The sequence below is a fragment of the Lineus longissimus genome, chromosome 19 (genome assembly GCF_910592395.1).
Source record: "Lineus longissimus chromosome 19, tnLinLong1.2, whole genome shotgun sequence".
Classification (NCBI taxonomy): Eukaryota; Metazoa; Nemertea; class Pilidiophora; order Heteronemertea; family Lineidae; genus Lineus; species Lineus longissimus.
Genome location: NC_088326.1, coordinates 11,127,772 through 11,148,856, shown reverse-complemented (window position 1 = coordinate 11,148,856; position 21,085 = coordinate 11,127,772). Strand labels below are relative to the sequence as shown.

Sequence of the window (21,085 nt, the reverse complement as noted above, 5' to 3'; positions counted from 1 at the left end):
TTCATAAGAGTTAGGGGGTGGGTCTTCCCAACCCCCAAACATTACATTTACATACTCAACATTTTTTTTTTTAAATTTATGTCGTACACATTTCCTTACAGAATTTCAATGCAACAGACAAACTCCGCTTCATTCAAGGGCCGAGAGCTAAGAGAAGCAGTCCAATGAACTGCTGCTAAGAGCTGCTTTTAAAACCGTTGCTATTCTCGGAAGTGTTCTTTCATCGCCACTGAATTTAATTTTCATTTGTTTCTATTTTTAGAATCCCGCAATGTTCGACGCAGAGGGCAACGAGAAGTTGACATTTAGCGAAAAGAAAAAATATTTTGAAAAAGAAATTCAAGAACAGCAAGATGAAAAGCCGAAGGAAGGAGGTGAGGTTGCTGAGGCAACGTGATATTTACCCTCGATTCTGGTTGTCTATTTTATTGTAATGGATTCTGGACTTCAAAATATTTTGGAAATTATTTGAACAAAAGATTTTTTTTAATGTTTGGATCAATCCTAATTTCATGAATATCTGAAAATGTTTTGAAATTTGCCTCTTTCCAGTTCTGTGCCACTATTGGCTCGCCAATCTGCTCTTCTGTTGGTGGAGCGCCAAACTGATCTTCCATTGGTGGCATCTCCAATCGGCTCTCCTATTAGTGGAGCCCAAAAAGGCCCTTCGCTATGGCCGCAGATCCTGACAGAACTGAACTTTGATGCTGCCCAAAATTTGCTAATAATCGAAATCTGATAAATGTATCAATCCAAGCGGTCCAGTTTCCATTACTGCGTTTTGAAACACGCCTGTTATTGACCACATAAACATCGCTTTGTCGTAACTTGTCTTTTCGCAGGAAGAAGGAAATTTTCATATCTGTCTGCGGACGAGGTGGCCAAAATGAAGGAGGCAGAAGGTAGGATTGTTGTGTGCGTTGTTAAAATGTAAATACGGCTTCCTGTGTGGCCTGGAGTGCGATGTTTTTGATGATGACATTCGGTATTCTAACACAGTTGTGGATGATGTGTCAATACCTGTCGTCTGTCCCAATGTGAGTTGGATTCATCGAACTTAACCTTTGTCTGCTTTATAACTTCTTGAGACCTAAAACCTAATTTGTTCCGATTGATCTGTCAGAACTTAAATCTATAAAAGCTCAATACTAAGAAAACGTGGGAAGGCTTATATCTGAGATGTTTCTTCATCATAAAGATTCTCAATACTGAACAATCGTGGGAAGGTCTGTTATTTAGATGAACTTCTCTTCATCATCTTTGTTCAAACCAAAAATTTAAATTACTATTCAGAGATGGTATGAGCCTCTGTTATCTTTTGATTTTGATTTTGATGTCACAACTGGCTTTTTTTCGGAAACATATTTGTTGGCCTTCTTGCTCCACAATGGAGGTCACAGACTATGGGCGCTGATCATGAAACGGGCAAATTTGCATATTTCATACAAATTGCCGTTATCACATATCATTGATAACCTTCTGTATTTGATACCTCCATCCTTGATGCCATGGTCTTTTACACACTTCCTCTCCTCGCTGATTATGAAATGCTTCATGATGTAGCGACATGGATTATTAGGGTTATCCTGCATTTGAGCCCAGGCATTTGAGAATAGGATGTTGCCACTTTTGTCAAGGCTGGTTTCACACCATTTAGAGTTGTGTGGGTATCATTCATAAACTACCCAATGATGTCTAGCATGTATCTTTTAAAGGATAATTGTTGATTTTGGTAAATTGTTGTTCAGTGAAGTACAAAGCTTGGATTATCATTTGTCAAATTTGTCAAATGTGCGCAAAAAAGCATGGATGGGCCTTAGTTGTCTCACAAAGGTTGCATGCAGTCAGCCTACCATGGAAAAAAGATCATACTAGGTGTCACTAAAAAAAGATTATCAACTTTTGATTACAGAATTTCTACCAGATGTAGCTAGGATCAATACCTTGTTCCAATTTGTTTGATTTCATCTGGCAGACGTTTGATAAATGGAATATTGATATTTTGAAAGGCATTAAAAATCATAAGTATATAATCTTTTCTGTGTCAACTTATACTAGCACATGAAAACACAACCTTCTGTATTGTGCTTTGTGCAACGCCTTAACTCGCAATCCTGCTTGTGTCATACCAGTTGCTCATTGACCGACCTTGACCAAGTTCTATTGACCACATCCTTGACAGCCAGAACCGAATCCAATTACCATCTCGCCACAGGATACGTATTCTTATTGAAAGGAGGCGACACTAAGTAGCTTTCCATGTCACGGATATGATCCCATGGAAAAGAAATCGACAAAGGTATTTTATAAAGATGCTATGGGCATTTTTAGCTTGAGTTGAAAGAAGGGTACTTTGCCGTGTTCCCAAGTGAGATTAGCTAGAGTTGTTAAAGGGACTGTTGTCTGTTCTTTCTTGACTTGTCTCGATCTTGTGAGTCCCACCATGGGTGGGAACACACAGTATAATGACATCCTACAGCTGCAGTCAGTCCTTTATGTAAGTCCTTGTCATGGGCACGATGTGTGCAGTGAATATCGGGACAAGATATATCTCAAGTCAAAAATGGGGTTAAAAAGTGTATTCGTCTCGTATTGGTTTGATTGAGTAGCTCCCAGCATGCAATGGGACCAGAATCATCCAGCCGACAGAAAACAGCCACTGTAATCTACTCAACATGACAATGGCAACTCCTGCTTCTAGATGATACCATTTCGTCACGATAGTAAGTTAGCGTTAACAATTAAAATGTAGCGGGGCTAATTGTCATGGTTACAGAATCATGGAATATTTTCATAAAAGCAAGACCTGAGGAGATGACATTTTCCTAATAGGTGTGGGTGGGGAAGGACTGTGAAGGGCAAACAATTTTAGTCCCTCCGAAGCCATGCGGGTTTATCCATATATACAATCCTCGGTTCTCGCTGGGATCCAACCCAGGGCGTATTTTCAACACAACTTGATCATCAAGATGACAATCTTGTGGCTATTTGGGGCTTATTGCCAAAAGGTGGCAATCATAGTTACCAGTCCAATACAAGTTTTTCAAGAAGGGATGATCATATTAAAAATTGTTCCTTGGGGCGGATCCTGGAGCCGAAAAAGAGGGGGTGTGCTCTGCATTTCTCATCAAAATTCCTGGCGTATTCCACTATTTCATCGTCAGATTTCACAATATAAGAACGGGCGTGCATCTGTTGGGCCTCGCCCCTTGGGACTGCACCTGGTTCCTTCAATTTGCCAGAATATAAGATGGATGGGGATGGGGGTCGAGTGGAGATGAGCATGTCTTAGAGTTGGCTCAGAACCAACGGAAAAGTTTTCATGTGGTGGAACAAAGCTTCGTTTTCATCTTTCAAAGGCCTAACGGGAGTGTCTTCCCACTCCTGATTGCCTTATCCAGAAATAAACAGCAACCGCAGTAGAAGTACCCCATTGTAAAATCTTTCATGTGATGTGAAAGCACATTGATGTCTCAGTGCAGATTCGACTTCCATATTCAGCTCCTCTGATATTCGACGTTCGTGTGATCCCCTTGGGTGAATTTCATCATACTAATATTCTCTTTGTCAAAACTTTATCATGGAAACCTCTCGAAGTCAATGACCTTTCTCCGAACACGAGGTTATAAACCTCAGAATCATGAACACCTTAATAGGGTAGGGGATTTGTGTGGAAAAAAAAGCTCTACTCGGAAACACCGGAGAAGGATGACACTGCACCTGTTGAAAATGTTTCAGTGCAGACACCACTTCCATATCATCAGCTTATCTCGTTTCTGTTGCCCCTAGAGGGAGAATTCCACCGATATTCTCGATGTACCAACGTTATCTAATGACCCTCGGGAAAACAATGACCTTTCTCCGAACACAGCATCATAAATCCACGGAACCATGAACATCATTTGTAGGCTAGGGAATTTGTATGAAAAAAAACTATTCTTATCTTATTCTTATTCTTTACTTGGTAGAAGGGTGCCACATTGCACCTGTTGAAGATGTTTTCGTTCAGACACAACTTCCACATTTAGGTCCTCTGTCTGATATCGGATGTTCCCCCAAGGGTGAATTCCATTATACTAATATTCTCTTTGTAACAATGTTATCAGGGAACCCTTGGGAAAGCAGTGAAATTTATCTGAACATAACCCCGCAGAATCTCATAAGAGTCTTAGTGGGGAACCGTTTGAAATATTGATGAGATTGGATGGAGAACATTAGCGAGCCGATTGTTTTGCCAAATTTTGCAAAAAGTCTCCTGTTATCTCATCTTTGTACTTCACATAACAATAATGATTTATTCTTATCAATAGTTTGAGAATTCATCATGCCTCTAATCTCTCTTTCACCATGCAATAATTTAGCAAATTTTATTTCAGGTCAAACCGTATTTTGCAGGATGTTCAGGAAATATTTTCAATTTTTCAGAGAAGAAATTATCATCGATGTCACAAGAGGAGATTATGAAGAACTTTAATGAAGACAACGCGGAGTATGATAAATTGTTTACTAGGTGAGCAAAATGATCGCTTAGGCGAGATTTCAAATGTCAGATGAAGATTAACAACCAACTTCTATCAACACAATGGTGAAATTGACAAAGACATGTTCTGTTGCTCCTCGATACTATGACCGCCCACCCCAATTGTCTTGCACCCACAAGCACTCCTATTTAAATTCATACATTATATCTTTCTGCAGCTTAATGAACAGCAGGTAAACTTGGATGTTGTCATCTCTTTGTGTGTTTTGATTGAAGTCTTTTGTTCCATTTATTTATTTATTATGAAGCATGGTTAAATTTTCCTACTCGTGTTGTTTGTCTTCTACAGTTTTGTCATGTAAATGGGGTACCAGCAAAAGCATGGCTGTTGTAAGGTCTTGCTGTCAGTCACTGGGGTATTGCAGTAGGACAGAGACATGACATCAATTTTGTCACTGATAGCCTGGTGTGGACTCGCAAATCCTTAAAAATGTGACAAAGATCTGAAATAACGGACCACAAACCTAAAAATGTTGAAGTATTGGAGAAGCAAAAAGCAGGATCAGCAAGCATGAAAGAACATGATTAGAAAACTCCCTGAAATCCCTGTCCTCAACAGTCCAGACAAACTTGATGAGTCAGCAAAAAACACGATAAACGTGCCCCGATAAAACAACAGAGCGGACCCAGACGTTTGATTTGTTGCTAGACAAACATGTCGGGACTAGCCTACCATTTAATGTTGGTGCATGTTAGCATGCTAGCTCGACAAATATTTGCATGATGCAGAACTGGAGTGCATTTTTTGCAGCTGTGAGTCACTCTTTTACGCTAATATTAGTCGAGAGACGTTTTGAATGATAGATGGTTCCGAATGACGCTATCAGAAATTGGATCGGTGGGAAATCGGTGAACTATTTGACACTGAGATGGGTGAAGATCTAATCATACTGGGCGTTGTCTGTTGCATTGCAGAGATTGCGTAAATAAAACGCTCGCAAAAATTTCAGTGTTTTTAAGTTAGGTTTGATTTTCGAGTATCCAAAACTGGTTAATCTGGCCCTAAAGGTCAGCTTGGCATTTCAAGTGGATGAAATTCACATGGTTACTGCAGCTAGGTTTTTAGTGTCTAAGACTGTTGAATCTGGCCCCAAAGGTCAGCATGGCATTTCAGTTGGATGAAAATCACCGTTCATTGCCTGGATTACCATAGCGTGTCCTGTTTACTTTCAGTGCGACCCCTAGTGGACCCCCTGTTCGGACTATAAAGGCTGAGCGTCGGCGCTCAAACGAGATGAAGACTAGCGTGGAGAGTGTTGGTGGTGGCGGTGATAAGAGCTTGACGCCCGAGGAGCGGGTACGAGAGGCGGAGAAGCGGGCCGAGTGGCGGGCAGCAAGGTACGTGGGCTCAAAATATAATCTGCCGAAGTCAAGTCTACAGTCTCCCTTTGATACGTCTCTGCAAATTCGTATTCACTGAAATGTGGATGGGAAGAGGGTTCAATTCATTGGCAAACGAAATTGACAAAATTAATTCACAGACAAGCCATTTTCTAACAAAAGATTGTGTGGGCCTAAATTGGAGGAAATACTCATCAAGGAAGAAATATATTTTTCTATTTCCTCCAAAATTTGATTTGTTTCATTGCAGGATGAAATCGTTAGAGGAGGATGCGATCAAGGCTCAGTTAGTCATCGCGAAGGTCAAGGAATTATCGGAACAAACTGACGGTGATAGGGAACGACTAGGAGCTGTCGATATAGACATAGGTGGTAAGTAAAGCTATCAAAGTGCTGGGTGTTTAACTAGACTAAGGGGTGGCAGCACTGTTCAGGGGGGTAGAAACTAAGACCCTGGATCAGATGCACTTTTTGGGGGTAGGCCTACCAGTAGGTGTTTAGCAAAGTTATAGGTGATTTTATGATAGATTCTTTTTTGGGGGGGGTACCGGTAGGTGTTTAGCAAAGTTATAGGTGATTTGATGATAGATTCTTTTTTGGGGGGGTACCGGTAGGTGTTAAGCAAAGTTATAGGTGATTTGATGATAGATTCTTTTTTGGGAGGTACCGGTAGGTGTTAAGCAAAGTTATAGGTGATTTTATGATAGATTCTTTTTTGGGGGGTACCGGTAGGTGTTAAGCAAAGTTATAGGTGATTTTATGATAGATTCTTTTTTGGGGGGTACCGGTAGGTGTCAAGCAAAGTTATAGGTCATTTTATGATAGATTCTTTTTTGGGGGGTACCGGTAGGTGTTAAGCAAAGTTATAGGTGATTTTATGATAGATTCTTTTTTGGGGGGTACCGGTAGGTGTCAAGCAAAGTTATAGGTCATTTTATGATATATTCCTTTTTTTGGGGATACCGGTAGGTGTTAAGCAAAGTTATAGGTGATTTTATGATAGATATTCATCCAAAATGGTGTGGATGGATTTCCACCCCCTTCTAGACTGAATGTAGAAACTTCAAAATTAAAGTCTTGTCTTCTCTTTGCAGATAACAGCTCAAAAAATAATAAGGAAGAAGAGGTAAGAGCAGACGACAGTTGATGTCTTATGTCAAACCAGGTGTAACAACAACAAACATATTAGATGCACCTGATGTAACAAATTGAAGTTCATGTCAACTTCTGTTTGTGATCTTAACTTCGGGTGAAAAAACATTTCGATTTTAAAAGCATTTCGTAGCATATTTTCTAAAAATGTTGGCATGATTATCTTCAATAGATCGTTTTGTGAATTGCAGTAATGTTAAGTTTAATTTGATTTCTTGATTTAATTTCTGAATTTGAGAGAATGCTTTTTCGTGTCTGTTTAATGTTTTCCCTCTGAATGCTGTGTTGGGGAATAGAATTAAATCGGGGTAAAAAACCAAGTCTAAACTTTGGTAACCAAGCACATACATTGGAACCTCCCTCAGACTCTCCATCGAGGACACCCAATCTTAAGGACACTAATTTTGGTCCTTGTTTCGATTCAATTTAACCATGCTAATCAGGACACCTCTCTATAAGGACAGCACTTGCCAGTCCCGAGGGTGTCCTTAATAGAGAAATTCAAAGTTTTGGACCCAAATTGGTTGTTTTCATTCAATTGGACCTCTCTAATCAGGACACCTCTCTATTAAGGACAGCACTTGCGGGTGTCTTCATTAGAGTGGTTCTACTGCACTTATTAATCAACTAATTACTAACATCGTCCACTTGATGACAGATTATGCATCAGCTCATTGGGCCTCGTCCGTTCTTGGAACCACCTCATCTGCGTCAATTATTGAGGTGTTGTCATAACTGCCAAATGGTCTGTGTACGATACAACTCCCTGGCCCCTCTCTCCCTGAGTTGAGTGGAGGCCACTACTGGTTCCTGAATTTGGAAGAACCCATTAAACTTTAACCAATCTCTCAAGCCCCCCATCTCCCTAAACGAGGAAAAAACTTTCATAGCACCCTACAGCCAAATATTTTCCTGGAGGAATTCCTCCCAGAATTCTGGAAAAAATTGCCCACAATCAAAGTCTTGCTTAAAAGGACTCAAAGATTTAGGGCCAAATTCATAAAGGGCGTTTAGCTTAAAACAGCGTTTAACTACTGAATAGACATATTCAGGTCCTTCATGTAAATCTTCACAGAATATGAATAGGCCCTGAAACTGATCAGGGAGAAGTTACACACGTCTAACCCTTAAACGCCCTTTATGAATTTGGCCCTTAGTATTTCTACTGAGGAGTTGGCCCAAAGTGTTGCCCGAACTAAAATATTCTTTAAAATGACTCCCTACATTTGGGTACTCTCCCGAAGAGTTGGCCAAAAGTGTTGCCCTCCCAAACCAGAGAGTGGGGGGCCCAGGTACTATTCTAGGCCCCTTTGGCCTACCCTTGATTACTAACTTCTAACTTTAACAATCATTTTTCCTGTCTCGCTAGCACCAGGAGAAAAACCATAACGATTACAAAAAACTAAAAGTTAACACACGTGATGGCAATACTCAGGTCCAGGAGCGCTCCCGAGTCTTGGACGAGAAAATTGTCCGAAAAACGGAAGAATATATCGATGAAAACGGAAAAAAGGCATTTCGAACGGTTGAATATATTGAAAAAACGGTTGAACACGAGGTAGTGTATACGCCGGTTTGTTCCTTGGGCTGTTTTTGTGACCGGTCTAGTTTGACGCTCATTTTGGTCGCTTGATGATGTCACTTCCTGCTTTCTGTGATGTCATTTCCTGTTTGAGAAACATGTGTCTGTTGAGGTGTTTTAGAAAACATGTAAGTTTTGAGTGCAAGCAAATTAGATATATTTAGAATTTGCTGATGTTTGAAAAGTTCTTGGAAATTGAAAAGGTCATAGTCCAGTCAGTTAAGCTTTGATGCTAAATCGGCTGGACTATTCATGCTTTTGACTGCTTACTGTGCAAGTCTTGTTTTAATGTTGCAGAACGACTATCTGGTTCAGTTGAACTCAGCTGTGAACTCATTTGGCTTAATCCTTTGTCAGGCTCTATGAATTCTTGGCAAACTGTCCTGTATATGAGGGGAGCCATTATGTAGAAATTGCTCACCAAAGAACCCAGCCATTTTTTGATAGCAGTTAAAATGATCTGAAATGTGATCTCCAGCATTTAAAACCAGCTTCGCCTTCACGTAAATCTTAGCCTACCGGTACATTATCGAAAATCGCATAGCCTCTAGGACTTGCCTTGCCTTATTGAGTGTCGAAATTTGTTTGGAGATATAGTTATAGAAAGCAGGAGGTGGATACCACAGACCAATTAACTGAGTTTCAAAATGTTGTAAAACTGTTCAAGAAGGCTATCTCGCCTCGCTCATATAAATGTTGCCCACCTCAACCTCTCTATCCCAGAATTCCTTTCCCCACAAACTTGATCACTGCCATTTTGAGGAAATTTTATAAACACTGTATAAAATGCCTTCCTCCAAGTCATGCTGTTCCCTTCAGTCCTTCATCACAGCAAAGCAATCCACAGAGAAGCAATATTTGTCCCAGTGAACAGCTATCATGATTGCATGCGACTCAAATTGCTTGTATGTAGTGGTCATTGCAGGTACCTGCGATATAAATCAGTGATCAGAGTGACCTGCGATCGCCATCAGTATTAACAGTCTGACCTGCCGACAAGCAATATTTTGTCACGCATTGCAGCAACATACCTACTCAGCCAACAGAACAAATGAACAATAAGTTATACAATCATAATAAACAGAAAGAACAACTTAATACCTGAAAACTTTGGACCAATACTCCATGAATTTCTGGAAAATTACCTATAATTTTGTGCACCAGCACTGTAAATCTGTAAGCACACCCAACCAAATTCTATATCAGTCATTAAATGTTGTTCTAGACATACTTATCAGCCTCTTCCAGCACCCAATGCTGTCATCATCGGTGTTCACATCAGTGTTGTCTCACTATTATTACTTCAGCTCTGTCGGGTCCACCTTAATATTGAGAACACTGTTCAGCATTTGAGGTAATATCTGGGATGAAATCAAACTTGAAAACGAAAATGCTCATTAAAGCAAATATACTTTGAGGTGCTTCTCCGATGAATATCCACAACAACAAAAACAAGCTATGTTTAAAACCACTCAAGTTACATCACTTCCTTCAAGTTACATCACTAGACTAGACCGGTCACTCCTACATCCTCATTGGTTGAGGGTTCATTTGCATACTCATTTGCATACGCTCATTATGATAACGGTGACGCATCCTATGCCTGTTTCAAAAGCGTAATTACACGCTATATCCCTTTTGGGTGGTTTGTAGTTCATTAATTTACTGGGTGGTGAGAAAACACCTCTTTCTCCTCAGTTTTAAAATTCTGATTTTCCTGGTCAGTTATACGTATTGAAGTCGAGTTATTTGTAGTTAAATATGCAGGTATTCCTATCGGGAAGGGTTACATATGACTAAATACATCTCACTCCTTCCTTCTTGAGCCAAATTCATACTCCAATGCAGGACCAACCCATTTCTGTTGTTGATTTCCACACCACTGTGGTATGACGCACTGGTGCAGAAGTTAACAATACAAAATGCTCACTCCGATGGTCTCAAGTCGGAGGATGAATTCGGTGTCTGACTGCATGTTTGGCATTACCTGGTGCATGTATGAAGCGGCTTGTCCTATCTCAACAACCAGATGATTGCCGGGGTTCGTGGTGTGAATAGCTGTCTTTTGTTGGGAGCATGTTGTATGTGTGTCCATCATAATGTTCTCTTTTTTGTTCATTTCAATATCTTGAATATAGTGGAATTCGGCGTGTAAAGACAAAATGAATTAAATAGATATTAGAACAAATTTATTGAAGTTAGTCATAATAGTCATAAATGTTGTTTTTTTTTAATTTCCAAAGACTTTCTCTCTGTTTTTTTCAAAACGCTTAGTCCTATATCCAGAGCGTATCACATCTAAGATCAGGAAACCTGGATGACTGTTGGAATTCACATTCCAAGCAAGCTGTGACGACGCACTTGAAGCAGTGCAACAGAGCGTCATTTTCTGGTTTGGTCTTTTATGGTACGCCCTGTAGACTGACAGTATCGCAGTTAGAGACTAAATTGTTTTCTGCCCCCGATTGCTTATAACAGCATGCAGACCCTTCTCCCTCGATCTCATCCTGTTACGTGAAATAAAGTCAAAGTTTTGCGTCTTGGTACTTTCAGGTCGAAACGACAAAGCAACAAATTGTAGAGCTCGAATTAGAGAGTGACGCAGATGGTCGCCATGGAAACACCAATGGAGAATTGTCATGATGTACCACAGCCAGCCATTAGCTTGGTACGTATTTCAAATAAAGGAGAGTGGCTGGTTTAGTGATTTCCATGTGTTGAATTCATATTTATAGCAGTTCAAATTCATATTCACCGAATACTGTGGCGAGGGGCCTCACTTTCGGCCTACGTTCTACCACCATCCTCTCGGTGTTTGGTGCAACGACAAATACCTCCAGTTCAGTATCAATTCCATAAACAGAGAAGAAGGGAAACTTCAGACATCCTGTATCAACATTGTCACCTCCAAAAAGGGCCATTTTCAGGCATTGTGTGTCAACTTGATAATAGCCACCTTCAAAAAAGGCCATTTTCATACCAATTTTGCGTCTTGAAAAATGCCATTTTCAGGCATCATGTATCAACATTGCTGCCATCAAATGTTTTACTAATAGAATGTAAACTTATTTCAGGTGCTTGCTGTACAGTGATGATACTCCACTCTCAGCCTGCCCCTCCATCTTGGTGGTCTCTGTAACCATAGTAACCATAACCATGGTAACCATGTTACATAGCAACAGACGTCTCTACTTGTTCTACAGGTCCATAGGAACCGTTTTATTACTCAATGTCGTGCAAGGGTTGCAGAGCTCACCAAGATCCAAGCCTAATCTAGCCAGGCTGAAATCCCCATTGCCAAGGATATAAACCTGGTCACCAAGGATGACAGCCTGGTTGCTAAGGACAAAAGCCTGGTCGCTAAGGTGGAATACCTGGTCGCTGAGGCTGACACCTAGTTGCTTAGGGCTCACTTGTCGTCATGGGCAACTGCTCTCCTGCCATGGGCAGAGACTGGATCCAACCGATGAAGGATTCAACAGCTTTTCTGTCAAGTTTCTGAAGTGTATTACATATTGGTGGCATGGCCTGTACAGTTGCGTGAGATTTTACCTCCGAGTACAACGTCAAATGTGCGGAGTGAAGTCAACAGAATTTCTGACTCCTTTTCAGACTTTTGTTGTTGAATCTTCTGGGTTTTCAAAATTTATCTTTTTTTAGATTGTCCATGTTTGCACTACTTAATTGAACAGTTGCCATATTGAGGGTGATAAGTTTTACAAATGACGCCCAGAAGAACCAAACCAACATCAGCCTAGTTCTGAGAATCTTGACTTCGTACTTGAAGGTACATTTTGATGCCATGTTTTGCCCGTTTTAGAAACGACTTCTGTAAATATCTTATTGAGACATGAAAGCTTGTATTTCAACATTGTTGAATATTCCATTTCACCTGTGTACATTGGCAAACCTTTTTGGTTGCTATGGTGACCACATATAAATAGACTGGTTACCTTGGCGACCACATGTTCGACTGGTTAATACAATGACTATATAATATGATTTGTACATTTGGAAAATACTTGTTTCTTTGGTAAGAATATTCCTCATGTTGTTGTTAAAAGAAATCTTGTTGCTATGGCAATAGTTGCTATGACAACAGAAAACGCTGCAACAGCATTCTGTTGTGGCATATTTAGCTATCAGTAATGTATATTATCATATTGGGTAGCCTGCGCTTCACAGGGTAATGGCAATGGCAGAATGGTGACATGCAACTTTTCTTGAATTTTTCATCTTATTAAAGATGGCAGCAGTTTGCCTCCTGATGTGGGGCTCCCAAGGGGCTTTTCGTTCTTTGACATTAAAGAGATTACTATAGTACCGGCAACAGATTCACTGTAGCTTTGGTATGCTTGGGAAAGCCTGTTCCAACTCCAGTCCCTTGGGCAGACCTTCACTGAGGGTTACTTGCACTGACCTACCAAATTGCTTCAGTTCTTCTTGACCAAAAATTTGTATGCTGCGTATAACCGCCTTCTGCCATTTTCATTCCCCAAAACATTTAGCACAACTTTATTCTTATTTTATGATTTCTTTTTATCCTAATCAAGACCAAAGTTGGCTGGTATCCAATGGCAATATAAATACAGGTGGTTTCCATGGTAACGCATATACATTTTAAAAACTGCCTGTGTGTTAATGTCTTTTATTTTTTGGTAATAGTTCATTTTGATGAATGTCACATGTTTTCTTTCAAGTAAGATAGTCAGAGCTGCTTGTATAAAATGCATGCAGGAATTCAAAATCACCTTCGAATTTTTCTCAATACCCAATTCCCTTATTGGTGAATTGTTCAGGTAACTTTGACCAACTTACGACAAAAGAAACATCTTTAATGTTTCATGATAATTTTTAGTAAACTTATATAAATGCTATTATTACTTCAGAAACCTTACGGATTTGAATAATTATTAATTGTGAATACAATAATTGATAATGATGTATGTCAACATAGACAGCAATGAATTATGAGGAAAAACTGTACAGATTTTAAATTGAACAAACTGAGGATAATGGGTTTGCTCAGAATCTAAAGGGTTATTTCAAGCTTAATAATCCTACATCTTATCTCTTTTAGCGACCAAAAACATGAAATGTACGAAAGAATATTTTTGCACAATTCCAATATTTGATTTTATCTGTACATGTCAACAGTGAATTTCCATTTGTGTTAAAAGATGTATTGGCGCAGAAAGTTTACCAACTGCTCCTGGGAAAGCATTATCTGGTTGCTATAGTTACCTTTCCGTCTTCTATGCAAAAGACAGCTAGAGTTGTAAATATTTTTTTCTTGTGATTTGCATTTTTCTTCCCTGATACTCATCTGTTGATGCTTTGAAATAAGGACATTTGAGAACACCTTAGAAAACACTAGTGTCATCTATATAAGACCTGTTCTGAATAATCAATTGAGTTTATAGGTATCTAAGACCTGTTCTGAATAATCAATTGAGTTTATAGGTATCGTGCATTAAAGGGGGACTACAGTCAAGGAGGTTAAATTGGCCATCTTCAGGTGACTAATCTACATAATTGTCTGATGGTTATGACGTCTTGTTCCGGCTTTGCTTTGAATTTGTAGCAATTTACCAGGTCTTACATCAGTGAAATTAGAGTATATACAGCCTTGACTTGAACAACAGAAGATACTGACCAAAATACTTTAAACCCCCTGAATTTCAGGAAGTTATTATAGAAATTGATTTCAAAAGATATTGTGGCCAATATAGTCAGTGCTCTGTTCTTCTAAGCGTGAAATGGATTTCAATATTGTATATGATTCTGTACATTTGAGTCTCTCAGACTGTGATGATGAGTACATTGTATAATTATGTAATGTTTCGTGTATGTATATTGTGAATAGGTCCAGTGAATCGGAGGGTTAACTGACCCAAATTCTACCACTATGAAAAACTTTTCATTAAGAAGTTCTTTTAGTCCGTTAAAAATTGCCTTGGAATTCACCAAATATCTAAAACTTTGCGTATGATAGAACAGTTGACATAAAGATTATTTTATACTTGATAACATGTTAAAAAGTTTCTGAGTCCTAACTATCCACCCCCATATCAATCAAATCATATCATCACTAATTTCAAAACAGTTATTTGCATTGGTGTGAATAGTTTCTTAATCTAACTTGGTGTGTGTGGGACAATCTTAGTCATGCAACCCCAATTTTACAAATTTTGAACAGTTGTCCACAGGTCTTTCGTACTAACTCATTGTCACTACTCAACCCAGTTATTTGCAAAGTTGTAAATATTATCAATTCAGGCCCGGTTGTTCAAAGCAAGTTTTGTCACCAATGCTCGTGTCAACTTGACTTGGCGCTAAGTCTAAGGGTTTAACAGAAGGAGATAACGTTATGTTAAGTTAATGCCAGGGTTAGTAACAGAACTTGTCTTGAACAACCAGGCCAGAGCTCAAATTATGAATTTCATAATCTAGCCTACCCCCCATCCTGATCTAGAGTCGATTAATTCACTTGATATCTGCATCATTTCGTTGGATTGTTTCGTGATTGTCCTTGTTGTTTTAGTTTCATCAAAAAGCGCTAGGGGTCGCCTCTTATCGCTTTTTGGTTCGTGTTGGACGAGGCAGAGTTCATTTTTTTCTCTCCAAAAAGTTACAAATTTTCAGATCGGAGATGATGGACTTGAATTGGAGCTGCTAAAACCCTCATGTTTCAAACAAGGAGATGTCAGTTGTGTGTTGTGTAAAGTTTAGACTATCGTCCCAAGAATTATATTGTAATAGCCTTTTTTTAGGTGAGTGCCCCGAGCGGTGAAACTCTGCTTTGGGGAAACAAAATTTCCAACTTAGGGGGGTCGGAATTAGATGTTTCAGCCATCGTTAACCATGATGTCAAAATGACGGAGACTGACACCATGAGTCGACAAAGTTGCGAGTCCACTGCAAGAGGCACTGAACTATAAGGAGGTGAATAAATCATCTACCAATGTTCACGGCAAAGTACCTTGTAGAATTTATCAGTTTAAGTTTTCCCTAACTTAAACATCTGATTCTAAATCCCTTTAACTTTGGTAATAGTTTGAGCAAGTTGTCTGTTAATGATTTTGGGACACTGTTTTCGACGAAACTGGTGCAGATATCAACATCCTGAAAAGAATTTTGCAACAATTTAAAAAAGAACCATGTGAAATAAAAATTAAATTTACTGTTCTTCCGTTTTTGTCCTGTATGTTTCAACTGTGTTGTTTATCGAAGTCCTCCTAGGCAGCGCTGACCCAGTTTCTACTGTACTTTTTCTCCATGACCTCATGTTAACTAACCCAAAGCAACTGCTTCATATCAAGAGTTAATGAAGACTAGTCCTTATTGATTCTTGGTTATATTTACAGTCCTGTGGGCAGCAGGTTAGGTGACGAGCAAAGTGTGTTCATATTTTCAGATTTCTATACAGGGACTAAAATTTCCCTAGTCGGAGCAAATGAGAACGGAAATTAAAGCGCAAAATGTATCAGTAAATGTGCCCGGTTTCCAAAGTACAAGGAGAGCCACCTATAAAACAGAAAGTGAACTAGACATGTCTGTGTACATCTGTATTATGAACAGACATGTCTGTGTACATCTGTGTTATGAACAGACATGTCTAGTTAGCTTTCTGTTTTGTAGGTGGCTCTACTGGTACTTAAAGGAGAACGCATTATTTGACAAGTGGGTCCTTTAAATGGAATATTGGCTCATGTTAAATTAGCTTGAATAACCTGTTATTTGATATCCGAGATTGTATAGTTGTGTTCAGGTTTTCAAACAAATTTGACTAATTCATTTTCATTTGACACAAGCTTGCTGAAAAAACTTCATATTTTGTTTAGAAAGCTGTATATAATTTCACTAATACATACTTCTAAAATCAGCATTTTAAACTTGCTATTCTTTGGTAACAGTTCCTTGCAAAATAAATGAGGAATTCCAGCGAACTTTGTATAAAATGAACTTTTAACATCATATTTGTTCATTGCATGTACCTTTTTTATCGAGATAACCTGTACGAGGGATTCATTTTAGCTTGATAGTTTTCAGTTTCCCTTTGACCTTGTATTCAATTCACAAAAATGTAATATTGAAATTACTATTAAAGAAAACATTTACTGCTACATAAATCATCTTTTGTTCTTTATTATATATGGCAGGGACTGACTGCAGAACATCTTTTGTCTCAGAAGGGGCCAAATCTGTGTTAAAAACAGGTTTTAAGTTCTAGGGGCAATGTTCCCCCGCCCACAACCTGCTAGGTATGGTCCAGAATATTGTTGAGGGGACTGGGCAGTTGATCAAAGCTGTATTGTCTTTTTTTATGTTCTTCTTTTGATTCATCATCAATTGCTTGAATCTATAAACACAGTTGAGATCGTCCAGTGTCCTCTAGATGTCTATGAATGCCATCATTAATCAAATAATCAATACCTATAAAATTGTCAATATATATCGCAAGATTAATTAATCGAAAGCTAATCAGCCCCCCCCCCCCCGGCCAATCAGGGAACGGGTTGCAACGTTTTTCAAGATTCATCAATTCCTAAATATGTTCCGTTTATAATGTAAATATACTCAAATACACAAGCTAAATAAAGCTCTGGCCAGGTACTTCACGCGCTCAACCCCAGACAAAATCCTATAATAATTATAAAACATCTGAAGTCCCTGTGAAATAATGGCCATCCATCGGTAGTTAAGTTATCTTGGTCCCAGTAGCGATCATTCTCTCCGGTTGCATATGTTTCGCCCTAAGAACAATCAGGATGACGAAATGGACTGCATTGGAGTCCAATCCAGATATGTACCTTTAACTGAAAATGAACCTCCGATCGATGAGACCAATGGTGAATGGCCAGAAAGACCAATCTCCCAGGGAACTCTGGTTGCAATCAATCCTCTGGAAGATGTCTTAAAACTTGCTGAAAAATCTCTGATCCTAGCAAGATATCTTGCTTAAAACTTGTCAAAAATCGGACAAAAAGTGAACTGTACATACTATGTTAAAGCGATGCATCTTTTTTATCAAAAATCTGGCAAAAAGTTAACTGTGCATACTATGTTAATGTTAAAGCGATGCATCTTTTTCACTTTACAAACTAACATCAATATCCTAAGCTTACCTTACCTCGATCCCAGACTGCCTGAGCCATTTTCCTGACCTCGGGCATTGGCTGGGATAGAGACTTGTACCTTCTTGTTTTTAGTTCTTGGTGGCAAGCAATCCTGGTCATCCATCCTTTGATTGAAGAAGTTGCCTAAAAAGATACAAATAGCATACAATCATAATTATACAATTGTCACATGACCTACTGGTAGCCAGGTTTATGTTGAACATCTGCAAAAAAGTGAACAGTTCATGCTATGTTAATGCGATGCATCTTTTTCACTTTATAAACTAACATCTATATCCTATAACTTACCTTACCTCGATACGAGACTGCCTGAGCCATTTTCCTGACCTCAAGCATTGTCTGGGATCGAGACTCCTACCTTCTTGTTTTTAGTTCTTGGTGGCAAGCAATCCTGGTCATCCATCCTTTGATTGAAGAAGTTGCCTAAAAAGATACAAATAGCATACAATCACATACAATTGTCACAATGACCTACTTGTAGCCAGATTTATGTTAAAAATCTGCAAAAAAAGTGAACTGTGCATACTATGTTAAAGCGATGCATCTTTTTCACTTTACAAACTAACATCTATATCCTAAGCTTACCTTACCTCGACACGAGACTGCCTGAGCCATTTTCCTGATCTCAGGCATTGTCTTGGATCGAGACTCCTGCCTTCTTGTTTTTAGTTCTTGGTGGCAAGCAATCCTGGTCATCCATCCTTTGATTGAAGAAGTTGCCTAAAAGTTACAAATAGCATACAATCACATACAATTGTCACATGACCTACTGGTAGCCAGATTTATGTTGAAAATCTGCAAAAAAGTGAACGGTTTATGCTTTGTTAAAGCGATGCATCTTTTTCACTTTATAACCTAAGATCTAAATCCTAAGCTTACCTTACCTCGATACTAGACTGCCTGAGCCATTTTCCTGACCTCAAGCATTGTCTGGGATCGAGACTCCTACCGTCTTGTTTTTAGTTCTTGGTGGCAAGCAATCCTGGTCATCCATCCTTTGATTGAAGAAGTTGCGTAAAAAGATACAAATAGCATACAATCACATCCAATTGTCACAATGACCTACTTGTAGCCAGATTTATGTTAAAAATCAGCAAAAAAAGATGCATCGTTTTAACATAGCATGAACAGTTCACTTTTTTGCAGATTTTTTAATCATCACATTACCTGGAAGTGCCCATGGTTAAGCCGAGGTTGCAAGGTCGAGCACATGTTGTAATGGTGTGGCAATCATTATCATCATATCCAAGCCCACCTGAATGGTCTCAAGAAAGCAAGGCATTCACTAATTCAGTTAAAAGCTTGTGTTCAAGGACAACTGGCATAACCATGAAGACTGTTCATCTGGATGCTTACAACTTCCTTGAACAAAGCAATGTATTCAGCAGTTTTGTTTAGCTTGTGTTAACGGAAAATTGGCACAACCATGAAGACATTATTTAAGCCAGATGCTCCCATTGAAGCAAGATCTTCATAAATTCAGTTAAAAGCTTGTGTTGTAGGACAATTGGCACAACCATAGAGATAGTTCATCTGGATGGTCTCAACAAAGCAAGGAATTGATCAGTTCCGTTAAGCTTGTTGTGTTCAAGGACAATTGACACAACCATGAAGACAGTCCATCTGGATGGTCTAAAGAAAACAGGGCACATCAGTTCTGTTCAGCTTTTGTTGGCACAACCATAGAGATAGTTCATCTGGATGGTCTCAACAAAGCAAGGAATTGATCAGTTCCGTTAAGCTTGTTGTGTTCAAGGACAATTGACACAACCATGAAGACAGTCCATCTGGATGGTCAAAAGAAAACAGGGCACATCAGTTCTGTTCAGCTTTTGTTCAAGGACAATTGACTCAACCATGCAGATAGTTCATCTGGATAGTCTCAAGAAAGCAAGGCATTTATCAGTTAGCTGTTCAACTTGTGTTCGAGGACAATTTGCAGTACAACCATAAAAACAGTTCATCTGGTTGCTTACAAAACTTCCTTGAATAAAGCAATGCATTCAGCAGTTTTGTAGCTTGTGTAAACGTAAAATTGGCACCGAGATGAGGACAATTATTCCCGATGCAACAATTGAAGCAAAACATTTATAAATATTTAGTTAATAGCTTGTGTTCGTGGACATTTGGCACAACGATGCAAACAGTTCATCTGGATGGTCTCAAGATAGCATGACTTTTATCAGTTCTGTCCAGCTTGTATTCAAGGACAATTGGCGCAACCATGCCGACAGTCCATCTTGATGGTCTCAAGAAAGGAAGGCTTTTATCAATTCTGTTCAGTTTGTGTTCGTAGAAAATTGGCACAACCATGCAGACAGTTCATCGGGGTGGTCTCAATAAAACAAGGCATTTATTAGTTCTGTTCAGCTTGTCTTCAAGGATAATTCGCACAACCATGCAGACAGTACATCTGGATGCTTTCAAGAAAACAAGGCACATCAGTTCTGTTCAGTTTGTGTTCAAGGACAATTGGCACAGCCATGCAGACAGTCCATCTGGTTGGTCTCGAGAAAGCAAGGCATTTATCAGTTCTGTTCAGGTTTTGTTCAAGGACAATTGGCACAACCATACAGACAGTTCATCTGGATGGTCTCAAGAAAGCAAGACTTTTATCAGTTCTGTCCAGCTTGTGTTCAAGGGCAATTGGCACAGCCAAGTCCATCTGGATGGTCTCCAAGAAAACAAGGCGTATCAGTTCTGTAGATCTTATGCTCGTAGAAAATTTGCACAACCATGCAGACAGTTCATCGATCGGGATGGTCTCAATAAAACAAGGCATTTATCAGTTCTGTTCAGCTTGTCTTCAAGGATAATTCGCACAACCATGCAGACAGTACATCTGGATGCTTTCAAGAAAACAAGACTTTTATCAATTCTGTTCAGTTTGTGTTCGTAGAAAATTGGCACAACCATGCAGACAGTCCATCTTGATGGTCTCGAGAAAACGAGGCATTTATCAGTTCTGTTCAGCTTGTGTTCGAGGACAATTTGCACAACCATGCAAACAGTTCATCGGGATGGTCTCTAGAAAGCAAGGAATTTATTAGTTCTGTCAAGCTTGTGTTCAAGGATAATTTGACGCAGCCATGTAGACAGTCCATCTGGGTGGTCTCAAGAAAACAAGGCATTGATCAGTTCTGTTAAGCTTGTGTTCGAGGACAATTGACACAACCATGCAGACAGTTCATCTGGATGGTCTAAAAAAAACGAGGAATTCATCAGTTCTGTTAAGCTTGTGTTCAAGGACAATTGGTACAACTTTGCAGACAGTCCATCTGGGTGGTCTCAAGAAAGCAAGGCATTGATCAGTTCCGTTAAGCTTGTGTT

The 21,085-nt window shown here is 39.3% G+C and overlaps 1 protein-coding gene across 18 annotated transcripts in view; it reads left to right on the top strand.

Annotated features, from left to right (window-relative positions):
* LOC135502760 (protein scribble homolog) overlaps positions 1-16,747 on the top strand; it is a 112,905-nt gene extending 96,158 nt beyond the window's left edge. For 12 of the 18 annotated variants that reach the window (XM_064795816.1, XM_064795820.1, XM_064795819.1 and 9 more), the window contains 11 exons: positions 263-374; positions 843-902; positions 4,426-4,510; positions 4,699-4,713; positions 5,714-5,878; positions 6,132-6,253; positions 6,976-7,007; positions 8,403-8,591; positions 11,169-11,283; positions 11,690-14,038; positions 14,079-16,747. In XM_064795816.1, coding sequence (XP_064651886.1) covers positions 263-374; positions 843-902; positions 4,426-4,510; positions 4,699-4,713; positions 5,714-5,878; positions 6,132-6,253; positions 6,976-7,007; positions 8,403-8,591; positions 11,169-11,258 — 870 coding nt within the window. In that variant the 3' untranslated portion in view covers positions 11,259-11,283; positions 11,690-14,038; positions 14,079-16,747. The remainder of the gene's footprint in view (positions 1-262; positions 375-842; positions 903-4,425; positions 4,511-4,698; positions 4,714-5,713; positions 5,879-6,131; positions 6,254-6,975; positions 7,008-8,402; positions 8,592-11,168; positions 11,284-11,689; positions 14,039-14,078) is intronic. The other 6 variants (XM_064795832.1, XM_064795827.1, XM_064795821.1 and 3 more) reach the window with 4 other exon arrangements.
* Positions 16,748-21,085: the final 4,338 nt, after the last annotated feature.